Below are 18,260 nucleotides of genomic sequence, written 5' to 3'. Positions count from 1 at the left end.
TAACCATCATCCCCGTACCCAAGCCTTTTAGCGATCGAAAGCCACACATATTTATTTCAGCCTGGGACAACGTTTGAAAATGTGACATCATAGAAAGCAAAAGATTTCATTGGTCAAGTGTATATTTTCGCAGATGGAATGCCGCAGAAGACAGAGCAATTACACAAGTTACATTACCACCGCCACAAGCCTAAATTAAGAATGCAATATTTAAGCCGACACAACCAAGCTCAGAACAAATGAGTCTACAGGGCCATAAGCGAACAGCAAAGAGCTCAACACCACTGAAGGCCACAACGAAGCGTACAGGCAACTTTTTAGGGATACAGTGCCATTCTATGACAACAACATTATGACAACAACCTTAATAGATAAGCATGGACACACTGACACTCGTCACCATCTATATAAATCGATCCAGCACAACAATATGGCCAATGCACGGACCATCACCACAAAGGCAGGATGATAAAATATGCTTTCACTCACCAAAGCTGAGGGCTCACTTGAAGAGAAAGGCGGCACGGCGGTTCTTCCTCTGGGCAAACTTCTCGATGACTTTGGGGATGAAGTCATGTAGCTCCTGAATCAGCTGGCTTTCGATGGACAGCATGGCCAATGCGTTGAGTCGCGGCTGTCCCATGGTATTGCGAGTGAACGTTTTTATCCTCTTCAAGGTGGAAAAGTTCCTCTCTGACTCAGATGTTGTCATAGGAGTTGTTATGATAATTTTCAGCAGAGTGACGGTCTCAGCAAAAGCCTCCTCTAAGTTGTTCTCATGGATGGATGTTAACAGAGACAGGGCCGTCTTTCCAGTATGAAGCTCAGTGTGGCGGTACAGAGTGGTCAGCTCAGACTTCAACTTCTCCTCGTTTCCTACAGGCCATAGTTTCACAGCACAGTCAAGCTCAGATGTAGGGAATGACAGGACAAATTGTGGGAAGAGCGAGCTGTCAACCAGCTTTGCAGCGATCAGGTGGTCACTCTGTGAAAACCTCTGTTCCACCTGAGAGATGACTGTGTCGCATGCCTCCTTCATCACCGGCGCTGTGCTGGTTACTCGTCGGCCTGGCTCGTCTGCTCCATCATGAGCGGTGGCGGCTAATTCATCAGTTTGCTGCCGCATATTCTGGACATTCTCCTTGAAACGGGTGAGCGCACTGCTAATCCCAGGTGCATCGATGCTCCGTTTTTGCAGAGTGTTGTATAAAACATCCACTTCTGGCATAAGCAAGAAAAAGAATTCCAGCAGCTGCAGAAAGGCTCTGTCCCGGAGTTTCTTTGACAGACCGTATGCCTCACTTATGGTGGCCTCATCCCATCCTGGCTGTGTGCGTATGGCCTCCATACACTGGAGCAGCGCGGCGCGGTTCTCCCAAACTGCACTGACAGTTCTGCTTTTAAAGTTCCATCGCACAGCGGGTGGCCTTGGGATGCGTCTCTGTGTTGCCTCTGCAAGAGCCGCAACACGTTTGGGAGCGCCAGAGAAAAAGGTGGCAAAAGCAGTTAAATCTGCAAAAAACACCTTCAGGACGCTCATCCTTGCTGAACAAAGTTGCTGCAAGGTCAGGTTCAGCTGGTGGGCGTAGCAGTGAACAAACTGGGCATGTGGATATGTCTCTTTCATTAGCGTCTGTACCCCACGGACGTTCCCACTCATTACAGCCGCACCATCATAAGTCTGAGCGATCAGCTTGTCTCCCAGTTTCAGTGGTTCCAGCACACCCTTGATGCTATTAGAGAGGCCGAGTCCAGTTTTATCTTTGACTTCAACAAACTCCAAAAACCTCTCTGTCACTGTATTGTCAGGCAACATGTATCGCAGCACAGCCACCATTTGTGATTTACAAGAGACATCAGTTGTCTCGTCTGCCTGTATGGCGACAAATGATGTCTCGTCCACTTGCTTGGCTATCTCCTCCCTGTACACTTCATACATACAGTCTAACAGTTCGTTTTGTACAGTGCTGGATATCCCTTTGAAGATGGGCTGAGCATCATAGTGCCTCTGAAGCCTCGAATCGCCCTCACACATTGTCTCGAAAATGCATCTGAATATTCCCGGATTCAGAGAGTCCGCCGACTCGTCGTGGCCCCGCAGTGCTGTCTCACATTTTCCACACAGTTTAATGCATGTTATGATCCGACTGAGCACGTACCTGTTTTCCTCCACTTGTTTGTTATGCTGCTCAATGGAGCGCCTGTATGCACTGTCAATTTGGACAGCGACGTTTACTCTTCCAAGTAAGCCCAATTTCACCGCATTGTCCAGATGACTCCCGCTGCTCTCATGTTTTGCGATCCTCTCAGAAAGATGTTTCAAATCTTTGTAACCCGTCCTCGACCAAGTACCATCTCCACCAAATAGCAGACATGGAAAACAGAAGAGCGCCTTCTTTTGTATGCTAACCGTTAGCCACTTTTTCTTCGAAAACCACTCCACGTTAAACCCGCGGTTACTTTTACCAGCAGTTTGAGTGATGACAATATCCCGTGGCTGGTGGGCACCAAGGCGCTTTAATTCGTATTTCTCCTCCAAATTAAGGGTTTCAAACCTGTGCTCGAGTATGAAATCCACTTCGTTCATTTTCTCAAATTAGCTGGCGTTAGTTAAGCTAAAAATGTCTTCCCTCTTCTTGCCGACTAATGTTCGCGCCGCGCCAGACAGATAGCCAATCAACTCTGAAATATGAAATGACGCTGTAGTGGGGCTACGTGCTGTCAGCACGTGATCTAAATTCGCGTGATCTACATTGAATACAGTAACACTCTGAGCATGCGTATTCATATTTTCCCACGTACAATACACATTGCATAGTGAGAGAGGGGCTAGCCCATTCACGCCACCCTAGGCCTACTGCGGACACGAATCGGGAGAACGCAGTCTGAAGCAGCACGGCAGGGACCAATAAACATTAACTAAAATCCTAACACAAATGATATGCAATTTAGGAAGATGCTATATTCATAGATTATACATTATATTAGATAATAGTCTTTGAGAATTCATAATATAATTTGTGTGCAGTTCTTTCTGGTGACAACAGGTGGGGCTATGGCCCTAATGACCAGTCGCCACTGACTACAACTATAAGTTCAGCTACTACTTCAAACACTTTCACTCTTTTACTCTTTCTACAGATACTACTACAACTTTAAGTTCAGCTACTACTTCAAACACTTTCACACTTTAACTCTTTCTACAGATACTGCTACAACTATAAGTTCGGCTACTACTTCAAACACTTTCACACTTTCTACTAATAGTACTACAACTATAAGTTCAGCTACTACTTCAAACACTTTCACTCTTTTACTCTTTCTACAGATACTGCTACAACTATAAGTTCAGCTACTACTTCAAACACTTTCACACTTTTACTCTTTCTACAGATACTACTACAATTATAAGTTCAGCTACTACTTCAAACACTTTCACACTAACTCTTTCTACAGATACTACTACAACTATAACTTCAGCTACTACTTCAAACACTTTCACACTTTAACTCTTTCTACAGACACTACTACAACTATAACTTCAGCTACTACTTCAAACACTTTCACACTTTTACTCTTTCTACAGATACTGCTACAACTATAACTTCAGCTACTACTTCAAACACTTTCACACTTTTACTCTTTCTACAGATACTGCTACAACTATAAGTTCAGCTACTACTTCAAACACTTTCACACTGTTACTCTTTCTACAGATACTGCTACAACTATAACTTCAGCTACTACTTCAAACACTTTCACTCTTTTACTCTTTCTACAGATACTGCTACAACTATAACTTCAGCTCTAATTCAAACACTTTCACTCTTTTACTCTTTCTTCTGATAGTTCTACAACTATAACTTCAGCTACTACTTCAAACACCAGATAGAAATACTCAAAATGTACAGACATTTAAACTCTTTGTAATGAAATTCAACTGTGTTCAGCCTCCTCTTGCTGAAGCAAGCACACAAATTTTCTTCAGAAAATTTAACCTTTTCTAGTTGTTATTATTCTGCTTCTTCTTCCTACAAGGAAATGCCTGCCTTCCCATGCATGAAAATAAACAAAACTTTGCACATAGGTCCAGCCCCATGCCAAACTTACTCAACTGGCTTTGGGGGTCAGTAGTCCTGATGGTGGCGCTACAGCAACCGTCTAAAGTTTAAAACTTTGAAAATTCATTACAAATCAGCCGTATGTGCTACAGCTTTGCAACTTCAACCTCAATGTAGGCCCAAGTGTGAAGAAACCTTTGTAAACTTCAACCTAGTGCAAATTATGAAGTCCATCACTCTGTTTTTCTCAAAAACTGTAAAACTAATTAAACCTATCTCCTCCCACATTTTTTGCTCAATTGACACCAAACTTGCTACACTGCATCTTCAGACTGTCCTCCACAAATGATCCACCCAGATTTTTGAAATATCAAAAATTGAGCCCACAGTGCATCAAAATGTTTTACTGTAAACAGTACTGTAAACAGCTACTGCAAATTCTCGCTAAATAAATCTCCAATGTTCATGAAGATAAATGACAAAATTTTGCTGTCATGGTAGATGAAGTGTGTAAAAGTTCAGAATTTTATCTCAAAAACTGAATTTTTGACGGTATTTTGAATTCTGCCCTCATGTAAACTATTGCAGTCAATGGAAATAGAGCATCTTTAAACATCAGTTTTTCACTTATGAAGCAATCAATCTTTGTAAAAATAAATTACAGACATCTCTGTTGTCTAGATGAAGTATGCAAATTCTCAGAATTTTGTCTTGAATACTGAATATTTGACACTAGTTTGAAATCTGCCTGTAAATGCATGGACAGCTGTTATCATGCACCCTGGTGGTTGGCTAAGTCATAGTGTGAAGCCTCCTCTAATTATCCCACTTCTCAGGTAGCTCAACACGATCAAGACTCGCCATTGGTGGCAAAGGTTGTGAGTTTGAACCTTGGGTGCTGCAGAATGAACATGCTTATGTCTACTTAGGCATTGTGCTGTGTGGATTAGAGACACATCATTGCAAAGATTTTTAATTTAAGAAGTTTTAAATAATTATTTCTCTTCCAAGTCCGCCTCATAAAATTTCTCAGCAGTTGCAGTTGAGTGGCACATCATTCGCCGAACACGGGACTTCTTCTGCTGCTCCAAGGATCTTCCAGTCTACAAAAATACAAAATATGAAATATGGTGCAAAAATATAATAGTGCACACTTTTGATTAATATTTGAAAAAAAGAAAATATCTTACACAAGTGCTGATGCTGCCGCGAATGAGTGAGAAGGTCGGTGTCCCCGGCAGGCCAAACTCCGTCCAGCATTTCTGAAATGCATTCAGTAGGTCTTGGAATGGGCCCCCATTGCTGTTTGCAAAGGACCAGTTCTGAATCGCCACAAGGGAATTTTTTCGCGGTGGTACAGGAATCGGTTAAACCACATGTACTCCGCCTTCGTCAGTGGAATGAGAGCATGACCAAATGTCTCCTTGGTTTTATGCTGTTTCACCTGTGAAAGAAACAAGCAAACACTATGAATAGCTATCAATGCTTTTCAGTGGATTGGGGAATAATATATTACATTTGGAATAGGGTTAGGGAAGAATATATTACATTTGGAATAGCTATCAATGCTTTTCAGTGGATTAGGGAATAATATATTACATTTGGAATAGCTATCAATGCTTTTCAGTGGATTAGGGAATAATATATTGCATTTGGAATAGCTATCAATGCTTTTCAGTGCATAAAAAAGAGAATAAAAGAATCGGCATTTTCTTACTCGGATTATCCGCTGGTCGGAACTGTCCTTCTGCGCATTCATCACCTCATCCACCGTCATGTTTGCGATGACCCCCTTCCTGTGTCCAGTCGTACAAATGTAAAAGTAAAAGGATATACAAGGTAGGTGACACACTGCTCTGCTGCCACTAATGGATTTTGTAAAAGTCACTCCCTACAGTAATATACTTACGGAGAGCTGCTGGGATCTCCTTTTGGACCTTCCGCAGGAATGCAGTAATGTGGACAGGGCTTATGAGCATTTCTTGTGAGTGAGAGTGGAGAGAGAAAAGATGAGTATTAATCAACAAACAATAAACACTGGGCAGATCAGAAACATGCAGCTCCGGAGCCAGAGATACCTGCAGAAAGGGACAGGGAGAGAGAGGACAGAGAGGGAAAAAAAAGAGGGGGAAAACAAGGCCATAACAAAGACTTGTGGAACCTACCTGATTTTTTTATGCGGATGGCTTGTCTGTGAGACAGCAAATCCTTCCTGGACTGCTTCCCCATTGACTGCAGTGTGAACAAAGCTCCCGGTAAATGTTTACGGGGAGCTTTAACCTCAGGCAGTTGCGCATCTATTAGAAACTTCAGGAAGCACCGCACATTCCCGATCCGGATCATCCAAATCAGATCGGACCAAGGGACAAATTTTGTTGGGGCGAAAAATGAACTGACAAAGGCTTTAAGAGAAGTGGACAAAGACAGATTGACTGCTTACTTGGCCGAAAAACAATGTGACTTCACTATGAACGTACCTGATGCCAGTCACATGGGAGGTGTTTGGGAACGGCAGATCAGGACAGTTAGGAGCGTCCTAAGCTGGCATCCAGCCTGTCTCTATTCTTCAGAAAACCCAAAGTCATCTCAGGCACTTGTTTCTCAGTCATGAAGATGACCCACTGCCGGACATGAGTGACACGCTGTTTGGCATTTTCGGCTTGTCTCTTGCCAGGCCCAGTAATATGCTGACACCACGTGTTCAGCACGTTCTCTGTAACAGGTAAAGAAGTAAAGCAGTAACAATTAGTGGCATTATATTTATATATTGGTGACACATAGTGTTATACAATGTTCCTGTAGCTCAACTAGTAGAGAAATTGGCAGAGCAAGGAGGTAACAACAAGTTCATGGATTCAATACCCAGGAAGAACACAAACTGATTAAAATGTATGTCTGTACGGTAGGGCGCTTTTTGATAAAAGCATCTGCTAATCAAGTAAATGTGAATAAGATAGACAAACATCTATTTTACATAATACATACAACTTTGTCACATAATACATACCAAAGTGGGGGAGTCGACGTTGCTCCATTCTTGCTCTCTCATACTTTTTCCGCGTTGGAGTCGGCGGAGTAGGAGTAGTCTTGCCTTTTTTCTCCAAAGCATGCAGCTTTTTCTTGAGGTGGCGGACTTGGTGTTAGCCTAGTAACCATTTATCTTACCTGAAGTAATCGACAGTTGCGGCGTGTCCTCTTGAGGAGAAGACGACGCCGGTGTCGAAGAAGCCATTGGCCTGAACACGGTGCACCCTGAAGTTTTCTCCAGGTGCTTTATCATGTTACTCGTATTCCCAGTTTTTCCTGAGATAATCCTTCCGCATTTTATGCATTTATTTTTATCAGACGCCACAGGCGTGTAGTATAGCCATACTTTAGAACGTTTTGGTGGCATCTCGGCACGCTGAACTGCCAACTGCCGTCACACACACCGCGCTCGACTTCACCACCACAGACTGTATGGGCTGTAGCTGCTGCGGCAGCGGGCCAATCACACGTCGCATTAAATCGAAGAACGCTTGCGGTGATTGGCTGCGAGCAAAACCATACAAATAGTCATTTTTTTCTAGATCTGTGTGCAAAAAGGATCAAATGCAGGTATAGTTTGAAGTTTGGAAGTTTCGATACTACTTGGTACTGAGTTATTTCGGTCGATACCTTAAAGGTATCGAGTACCGATACCCAGCTCTACTGCCTGTCCTCGGCTTTTTCTAAAGGGGAGAGAGTGTGGCGATCTGCAATTTCAATAAAAACTTTTATTTTGGTTTTGGAGCACCCTTTTGCACACCCACTTCTCCACCCAATCGATAGCCGGCATTCACCTCTCCTGTTCCGGTCCAACACTCCCTTCCGCAATGGATAAGGAAATGCTTGCCTCCAAGTCCTGACTGGAGGCTCTTTAGAGTTTGGGTGTTCCCTGGCATGACTGCTGCTGTTTGCATAAATTCTTAAACAGCCATGGTAACTTAAGTAGTGGTCAGTAGGGCAGGGCAATATTATGATGGTACCAAATATCTGGGACATTTTTCAGGCATTGCGATATTGTGACCGAATATCAGAATCAGTACACCTGACTAATCTTCTTGTGGCCACCAATCAGAGGACCTTCATCAGAACATCTGATTGAGTTCATAGTGCTTCCTTAGGAAACCCCAGTGGGGAAGTGAATCTAATTCCATCCAATGTACTGTAATTATGCAGTAATTCCATGCATATTAATTAACAGCCTAAATTCACCACTTTGACTTGTCCATTTTTCCTTGGGTGAACTATAGTTCCGCTATCGTGTGCCCATTGCCCAGCCTTACTGTTCAAAATCATGATGAATATTTTTATTCTTTGAAAATAAATGCCTGAAATGTATTGTCCATGCTAATTTTCCATGCAGAGGACTATGAGGAAGCTAAGCGCTGGGCGAAGCACTTTGAGGAGCAATCCTCTATTGAATCAGAACCAAAGTCCAGAAAAAGAATGCGTAACCCTTGCTACATTTCTATCTCCAGTGATGAAGGCAATTTTCTTGAATACATATTTTGGTATTCATTTTCACTTTTTTCCCCCTAAATTCAGGCGGTGTTCAGGCCCATGGTGAGCCGTATTGCTGTGTGTGTATGTGTGTGTTAAAATAATTGAAATGATCCATGTATGTCATCCATGAATGTATTATATCTGCCTATACCTCAGGAATTTCATTACTTAACTTTAAAGCACCCAATGACCACTTAGAGTAACTTATAATCACATTATAATGCATTATAACAGTGATTATAATGCATTATAAAATGATTACAATGTATTACAACTATGAGAATTATAATGCACTATGATCCTTGCAAAAAAAATGTCCGTGAGTGACCATCAATTATGAAGTATTATGATACTTGACCTTATAAGTCATTATAAAATGCTTTATAATGTGTTATGATTATTGTTATAAAGCATTAGGAATATTTATGAATGCTTATAACTATAATTATACAGTGCTATAAGCAGATTATAACGCATTATAAGTATGTTTATAATGCATTATAGACATGGGCGTCATATTTCATTACCCAGTTTGTCTACATGCATTTTAACAAACACAAATGCAAGTGATGTATAATCCAAGTGATAACTCTGATAACCTTATAATGAATAAACAAAGAAAAACAAAAAATAAAGAATATTGTGAAACAAAGTACACCTAATAGAATAAGTTGACACAATTTTTCCTGTCTGGACTGACTGTAATACTCAGTACAATACTATGAAGTACACTAAAGGGTATAAATTTCCCCTTCCCCAAATGAATGGTTAAGTGATGGATTTGCTAATGAATGAATTGGTCACATGAGCACAATATAGGCCCATTTACTTTCCACCCAAATGATTTGTTGAACAGAGTAGTACCAAGGCCTGAAAATGTTACAGAAAATAATACATGCCAAAAACATCTTTGGCAGAGTTCTCTACATTTGGCGCAACAGCTCAAGTGGACACAAGATCAGAGTAAAAGGTAGATATGGATATTATATGGAAACAGCTCTTTGCTCATAGACAGATATTTGCAGTTGTTTGTAGAGGAAATTCAGTTTTGTGAGAAGTGTAAGGATGTAACTACTTTTAGCCACGACTCTGTTTATATCCAGAATTTCAGAAAGGTAGTACTGCAGCAGCTTGCCACAATCACTGACACCCAGAAAGACATCATACAGATGTTAAGGAGGCTCAAAATCCACGAGTCTGATGGTTTAAAGGGAATCACTGCTGGATGCGGTTGAACCTGCAAAATCAGAGGATGAGCTGCAGGTCTTGGAAAACCAGCTGAAGGATAAAGAACATCAGAGGAAGATGGTGAATAACTGCAGTGCATAAGACGTTTTTTTTTTCCTTTTAAAATGTATTGACACTCAAGTGTTTCTCCTACAATTGCACTGGCATAGTAAAAGTGCCAGGCTAAGGTAAGCCACTCCCAAACCTACTCTCCGGTAGAATTTAGTACTAATTGGTATTGGCAGTGAAAATGAGGCTGAAGTGCTGCAACACTCAGGTGACTTTACCCGGCTTCAGTGTAGCTGCACGATGTGACAGACAGGGGGCATCTGGATGGGGAGTTTGGAAGAACTTCTGCAAGGTGTTCCTCATGATGCCCCTACTATTGTCTGTGGTGACTTCAATATTGACATTTTACACCAACTAAATGACAATCAAACACCAGCACTGGCCGGATACCAGCAGGTCATATCCGAGGCAACACATTCTGCTGGATCACACAGGAGCTTACTGGATCACCTGTATGTACGGACCTGGCCAGTACACCAAAGCACCGTGCTGTCGACATATTTCAGCGATCAGAAACTGACCTTCGTGCAGATTGTGTGATGAGGCTGATGCCCAGCAGTCTACATATTGGGTTGCATATCCTGCTTTCAGTTATTAAATGTATAAAATACTGATTTATTATCAACATACATGAATACCGCTTCGATGAACACATTTTCATGTGTGTATGACACATATATGACGCATATATTGCAAAAATATGTATTGCAATTGGGCATTGTTGATTTGCTCAATGTGAAATTTTCTTTTTATTTTGTTTACATTTTGCATATTTTCAGGCTTCAGATGAAGTATATCAAATAGAGCCTGACCTACACCTGAAACCAATGCAGTTGCATTAGAGCTGGGGAACATAGGACCCTGGGAACATAGGACCGTTTGTCATGTTCCCATTATGTGCCATATAAATCTGGGGAACATAGGACCGTTTGTCATGTTCCCATTATGTGCCATATAAATCTGGAGAACATAGGACCCTGGGAACATATGACCCTGGGAACATAGGACCCTGGGAACATAGGACCCTGGGAACATAGGACCCTGGGAACTGCCTGTTCCCCAAACTCTAGGTGAAAGAGAACCTGCTGCATCCTGATTTTAGCAAGGTGCTTTTTTTAACAGGAGTACACCTCAAGGCAGGCTTCAGGCTTGGGAGGAAGAGCTGCTCCTCAAGTGTGGGGGTCGTTTTGGGGTGGGTTGCTTTGGGCAGTGGAGGTGATCTGAAGCTGCTGCTATTTTGTGGAGGTGCTGGAAACAGGGACCTGCACTACCTCTAAAGCCCCAGGGACCTGCACTACCTCAAGGAGCTGCATCTACTCGGGCGGTCGTCCTCTGCCAGGGATCCCACTCTTTTCTAGAGATCATTTTCCAGGACTTTTCCAGGACATGTTCAGTGATGATCTAGCTGGTATGACAGACAGGGATTGCGCCATACACTAATATGTTCCTCTCTGTGGAAGTCTGATTTAAAAGACGTGCAGTCTATGGCTATAATGTATCTATGACATCATCTCTTACATGCTTAGAAATTACTGTTGTTTTTTTTATTTCTTGCCTTGTTTTAATGCTGTTTTAATATTGTTATTATATTTTTATTTTTTATAGTATTCCATCATTGTATTATTTATTTTTTTTGTATGTTTCTTTTGGAAAACCCTTTGTGCTCTATGCTTGGCAAGAGCTATGTAAATACAATTTATCATTATTATGAATTTATAACCTGAATCCTTTTTTTCTTATGAATTATATTAACCACTGCTGCCTGAACACCAACAATAGCCTGAACACCAATAACACAAATAGTAGCCTACAATTTTGCCTACTGACAAATCTAGACTGAACTTTACATACCTAAATGTACGATTCAAAGTTAGTCGAGTTTGCTAGGATTATTAACTGCCACTGACTCTTATCAGTTTATCACACCATACTTAGCCCTTTCACTAGTAATATTAAGTGGAGTCTTTAACGAGGCTAATCACACCCACTGTGAGCTACCGCTACACAAGTTAAACATTTAATGTCATGTTATGGTCCATTTTACCTTAATGCAGCATTGCGTTTGAAGAGAAAATGCTAGCAAAGTCAACAAGCGTGAATTCGCAATAGCTGCGACCATGTACGCACATGCATACACGCGTGGGGACATTTTTGTGGACTGACCGACTGACCGACAGAGCGAGCTATAGAGCTGCTGGTCGCAGCTAAAAAGTACCATTAGCCAGTATTTAAAGTCCCACTGAAACGGAAGTTAGAGCGTCTTTAGCTTCTGTACTGTGACGTATTTCCCAGTGAAACAGAATATTTGAGCGGTGTACAGTTACAAGAGGGATTTAAATCAAATCCTTTGCATTTGATTGGACCGCTAAACAGTGGGCGGGGCTTAGAGTTTAGCGCGATACGGAGCTACAGAGGACTGTTGGCTCCACACACACCAGGTTGAAGGATGATTGATGGGTGGATGTCATGATATTATTGGTTGAAATTGGTTGGTTCATGCTTAGGTAAGCACACGGCATATTTTGTTTTACAGGAAGAAAACATGATTGGATTTTGATATAAGAATACAAAGAAATTGATTTTTTGTATTTTTTTTTGGCATATATTGTTAAATAGGTGCACAGTATGACCGGGGATGTGATCTAAAAGGGTTAAAAATGCATTTTTCATTTCATCTCGACTTTAACTGGTTATCCGGCTAACAATGCCCAACACACATTTGAAACCGTTGCTCCTAGCCAGAGTTGAATCACAAATCTTAAAGCTTTGCAGGCAAAACAAGCTAGCAAGCACGTCAACTTTAGCGACCGAACCAAACATGCTAACCAATTTCCCATTATTCAACCTTTTTAAACAAGTTGGGAAGAAAGCAACGTTAATCTATAAACCTGATAAAAACTACCACAGTTACCAGCCAGCAGTGACTAATATTTATATTTGAAGGATAACGTAACTTATATTATTCGGAGTTTCGGCCACTTAAGTTGTAATGTCATCCAACCTGCACGTGCTACCATGTGACGTGACTTCGGGGTGCGTTCCACAACATAACCTAGTGGAGCCTATTCGAAATACTCTAGTCCATAAACTACCATTTGAACGTTAATATGATCCTGAACATAACTTAGCCCTTTCAGATGGCAATGTTACCAGTTTTGGGGAGCTCTGATCGATAGCCTAGTAGTTCATTCTCAGCTCAAGGAAAATAGGAGAATGTTGAAATAATTTTCCAGGACAACACAAGATTTTCCAGGACATTTTACTTTTTGTCTCATTTTCCATGTGTTTTCCATGACTGGAAAATTGGTCAACTGTTTTCCAGGTTTTCCAGGATGCATGGGAACCCTGCTCTGTGGTAATTTGCACAACCCCCTCAGCTTCCTCACACATATTTGATGAAGTAACCTGCTCCTCACATGTGGCTCAAGAAAGGCCAACATTACTTCCTCTCTGTCATGTATCTGGTCCCTCAACAGCCTCCATTTCCTCATTGTTTCCTCATCTAAATGACAATCAATATGACACATGAACACATGCAATATTAACACTACTCACAATGAGAATAAAACAGCGGTTGAGAATATGATAATGTTTCTATTCTTATTGTAAATAATTCTTTGTTCTTATAATCCTTTGATGACGAGTCATACAACGGGATGGTGTACACTACATGAATTATCGCCGCCTCCAAGCTCTCGGTGTCCTCCGCCATTTTTCGAAAACAAACCCAAGAACACCTCCTCGACTCTGATTGGCTAAACGGATAGTGGCAAATCTGTCCGTCCAGAAAAAGTTGAACTTTTATTTTTTAACCTGTGACTCAATTTTAGAACTAGCCCAATTTGGTGGCAAACTCAATTTATATTTGTCACAGGAATTAATGACAACGACAAACAATACTCAATGAAGAGCACTATAAGATGGTCAGGCTTGTCGGGCTACTAAAGGGAATACAAGGTCAAAGAAGAAAATGTGAATATGGAGGAACTGATTTTTCTCCACAGTATCATTCATCAGGAAGCCCTGTGTAAATGTGTGTTGAAGCTCAACCCTGTTGAAGTGGTAAATAAACCAAAACAAGGTTACAAAGTGCTTTACAAAACAAGATAAAATCACCAACAGAGTTCAACAATTGGAAAAGGATAAAAGAGAAAATAAAATTGTAAAAAAAAAAAAAAAATCATGATATAATGCAATAGAAGGGAAGGAATAACAGCCACCCTAAGAAAATGCCTTTACATGAAAGTAAGGAGTGACTTAAAGGAATAGTTCACCCAAAAATGAAAATTCTGTCGAAAGTCAGGTGAAGTTTGTTAGTCTGTACAACAGTCCCTGAGCTTCCCAGCAGAACTCCATAGCAGCCTTCTCCAAAACAACTGAACTTGTTGGGGACCGGTCTTCAGAGTTCCAAAGAAATAGCAGCAAATAACCATAAAATGACTCGTCCAGCGTAATCAAAGTCTCCTGAAGCCAAACAATCCCAAATTGACTTGAAACGACCAACATTTCAAGATATTTGAAAAAAAAAAAAAAAAAAAAAAGATATTTGAAAAATGGTTTGAGCGTGTGCTTTTCCTGGACGTTTCAACAGAGAGAAACGTGTGAGAACTATTCCTTTAAGGCTACCTATGGTTTTGTAAAGACATTCTTGGTTTCATAACAACACAAACTGAGATAAAACTCAAAATACTCATAGCAAATATTCTTTATTGCATTGCAATCAATACAAAGCATTGTTGCACGATAGTCCACCAACACAGACAGAAACGGAAGCAAGAAAAGTAGGGTCATAATTACATATTCTAATAATTTAAATATTTTCTCCAATATATCACATAATTCCTCAGATAGTAGTTACCAATACCTGCCATTCTGCGGGTATTGGTGCTTTCATTTAACGTAACATATACCAAAATTAAAATTAAAATAATCACTGTTCATGGGAGAGGATGTTCAGTTTTTTTTTTATAGCCTCTTTCTCCTCACAATTGACATGTGTTCATTCATAGTAACAGGTAACGGGTGAGGCCTCCCCCCCGCAGCTCCCGCAGGCGCTGGCAGTGTCGCAGCATGTTCAAAATCCCCTGAAAACGCTTGTCCACCTTCATCTGAGTGAATTCACGGATGTCTGCCTCCACCACAAAATGCTGACCTGTCGTGGATGAAGACGTTTTATACAAAAGTGAGACCGGTGTTGTTACAGTCAATGGTGGAAGAAGTACTGAGATCTTTCACTTAAGTAAAAATAGCAATACAACAACGTAAAGATACTCCATTACAAGTAAAAGTCCTCCAGTTCAAAATCGTACTTAAGTAAAAGTACATAAGTATTGGCAGCAAAATGTACTTAGAGTATCAAAGTAAACGTACTCATTATGCAAATTGTTCCCATTTAGAGAGTTATATTTTTCATACATTTTTGGAATATTAATACTGATTAATTGACATACATATACATGTAAGCAGCATTTTAAAGTAGTCAACGTGAAGCTAATTTTAACAATGTAGCTCTACTTTTGGGTAGTCTAATATATAACAATGCTATTTTATAGTTATTTTATAAAGATGATCCAATTTTTTAAATATAAAATATTGATCTGAAAAGTAACTAGTAAGTATAGCTGTGAAATAAATGTAATAGAGTAAAAAGTACAATAATTTATTTTATTATACAATAAATATGTAATCAAACTGCATTGTATTATATTATATAAAAGATGGAGAACACTGACTGGACCCGATCCCACTTTTAATAAAAGGCGAGTATGAGCCAGATATATAGGCAAACCCGTATATTGGTCTAACCCTAGTTCAGGGGTGTATTTAATAAAAATTAAAAGTACTGCTAGGCTACATGCCATCCAGTTTAGCTGGCCACTGTTTATATTCTGGACATGTACTTATTTCATCAACATCATCAACATAAGTGATCCAAAACTACCCATCATCAACTTCGCTGTGCGTTCAACACAAATAACGAAGCAGACATCCTTGCCAGTAGCACAGCAGCTTCTATCCCAACGTACCTTTTGTATCTTTTGTCTCCTCGTCCTTGAAGCGCTGGTAAAGCTTGCGTGTGTTGTTGTTCATAGTTTTCGCCGACTGGTGGAGGATCTTGTACTTGCCCGTCACAGCCGTGTTAATGCTGCGCACTGCAGCGTTGAGCTGTTCGTAACTTACACGGCCTTTCATGTACCTGGGTGGGACAGAGCATTCGCTTTGAGAGAATAGAAACGTAAGGCTTAAAAAGACAAAGACATTCAAATCAAGAAGTAGAATAATTCAACTCGTTGCAATACATTACACAAGCTGCTCCAGCAGCAGGTTCACTATAGGGCTGGGCAATATATTGATATTATATCGAAATCGTGATATGAGACAGGATATCGTCTTAGATTTTGGATATCGTAATATCGTGATATGGCATAAGTGTCTTTTCCTGGTTTTAAAGGCTGCATTACAGTAAAGTGATGTCATTTTCTGAACTCTGAACATTGTGTAAATATTTTATGAAAGCACCAATAGTCATCCCTACAATATTGTCATAATATCGATATCGAGGTATTTGGTCAAAAATATTTGATTTGGTCCATATCGCCCAGCCCTAGTTCACTACCAGGAATAATTACTTCAACATTTTGTATTTTGTGCCCACAGGGATGAGCATGAAAGAAGTTTTTATTCTGGCTTTCAATGATGCACTGAACAAAACCTGAAAGGTCAAAAGCAAAGTATGTCTATGTGCACTATGTTTTTCTTTTTTCACTAGTGCTGTTTTTAGTGACAGTTTTCCTATATTTGGCTAAATAAACATTTACATTTTTGGCATTTAGGTTTTAGCTCTTAACCAGGGTGACTTACAATGAGAACAACAGCAGAAACAGCTTCCATTCCTAGATCAACACCAACATTACAAGCAACTACAAATAAGAAGGTCAAAGGTCAGGGTCACAGTGCTGGTGCAATACTCCTGTGACTAATGAAGGTAAAACAAGGCTTTCTGAAGCCAATTGTATTGAAAATGGGTTCACTACTGGAAGCTTCAATTAACAGCACACATGAGCGGCATCTGCTGGTGACATAGATGTAATGCAATTGAATGAGGCACCATTACTAGAGCTGGGATTGTTCTGGGATTTAAAACAGGTATAACAGTTCTGTGTTTGACTGAACTTTAATTTGTAATTTTGAGGATGATGCATGTTATTTGGCAGGTCTGATTCTATATGTATGTTTCTATTTTTGTTGTGTAGCACAGTGATTCTCAACCTTTTTCATATCAAGGACCCCTAATTTAGTTCACATTAGGGACACGGACCCCCATTTGACGAGATTTTGTCTCTCGGACCCAAATCTGAGAATATTTTTATTGTTAGATATGATTTTGTCCAGAATTCCATGACTGTCTGTATTGTAGGTAGCGCGATAACAGAGAAACTATGATCAATATAGTCATTCTTCTACGTTCTCTAATTGTGTTAACTTCTGGTAAATGAAATAATGGTGAAGTTTAATAATTCATCAATTTGCTGGGGACCCCCTGGAACCCCCTCAAGGACCCATGGTGGTCCCCGGACCTCACGTTGAGAACCACTGGTGTAGCAGAACTATGCTGCTATTACTTCTATGAAATGTTCTCTACACATAAAGATTGACTGATTGATGCAGTTTGACATGGGTCTGTTACAAATAGAGATTATGTCTAAGCATATTTTGGCAAAGTATATGCTTGGGTTTTGAGACTATGTATGTGTAATGGGAATAAAATGCTCAGTGCTCATATTAAGAAACTATTTCTTCAGCGGTATGACGCCAAAGTTTCAAAAGCTCAACCTGTCAAACCAAACCAGTCATGTGATTATTTCTGCACCAAAGCAAGTATCAGCACACTGAGACGGAAGAGATTTTTTAGAGAGTGAGCAGGGATGGAAATCATTCAGTGTTGGGTACTACTGAAGTGTTAATACTCACTGAGGGATGCTCTCAAACTCTGGCGTGGTGATGAACTCCATCTCTCTGATCTGGCTCTTGTTGGCCTTTTTGACGTTTTCATGCTGGACCGGCTGCGGCTCCACGGCTCCATTCTGGCTCGGTGCAGGTTCACTTCCACTGAGAGATCAGACCGTGGCCAAACAGCATTCAGTGCAATTCAATGTTGGTGTCAAAGTTGAAAGTTCTCTATCAGAAGTCCTGATACAAAGTTACAGTCTATGTCACATGATCCCACATCCCGTCTTCCCAGCTCAAAACGATGCCATTGGTAACACTTTACATTAAGGGTCACTAAGTTAAGGGTTAGTTAATGCTTAATAAGCATTAACTAACCCTTAATTAACAGTTAACTAATGTGCCTGGTAATCATTTACTAATGGTGTT

The 18,260-nt window shown here is 40.5% G+C and overlaps 2 protein-coding genes across 2 annotated transcripts; both read right to left on the bottom strand.

Moving 5' to 3' along the window:
• Window positions 1-502: 502 nt before the first annotated feature.
• Window positions 503-2,035, bottom strand: LOC139640285 (zinc finger MYM-type protein 1-like). Its single transcript, XM_071514469.1, has one exon. It carries the CDS (start codon window positions 2,033-2,035, stop codon window positions 503-505), a length of 1,533 nt encoding a protein of 510 aa, XP_071370570.1.
• Window positions 2,036-14,638: 12,603 nt separating this feature from the next.
• On the bottom strand, window positions 14,639-17,993 carry LOC139640286 (SKA complex subunit 1-like; the record flags this gene model as incomplete). The annotated part of the gene is made up of 3 exons (XM_071514470.1): window positions 14,639-15,036; window positions 15,911-16,080; window positions 17,856-17,993. Coding segments are annotated over 3 exons (457 nt in total), but the record flags the coding sequence as incomplete, so codon positions are not given.
• Window positions 17,994-18,260: the final 267 nt, after the last annotated feature.

This window comes from Centroberyx affinis, unplaced genomic scaffold, assembly GCF_046629955.1.
Source record: "Centroberyx affinis isolate AG114_WGS23_722 - 3 ecotype Tasmania unplaced genomic scaffold, CSIRO-AGI_Caff_v1 ptg008924l_1, whole genome shotgun sequence".
NCBI classification, from domain to species: Eukaryota; Metazoa; Chordata; class Actinopteri; order Beryciformes; family Berycidae; genus Centroberyx; species Centroberyx affinis.
Note: the sequence above shows the minus strand (reverse complement) of the source record. Positions and strands in the feature narration are given on the sequence as shown.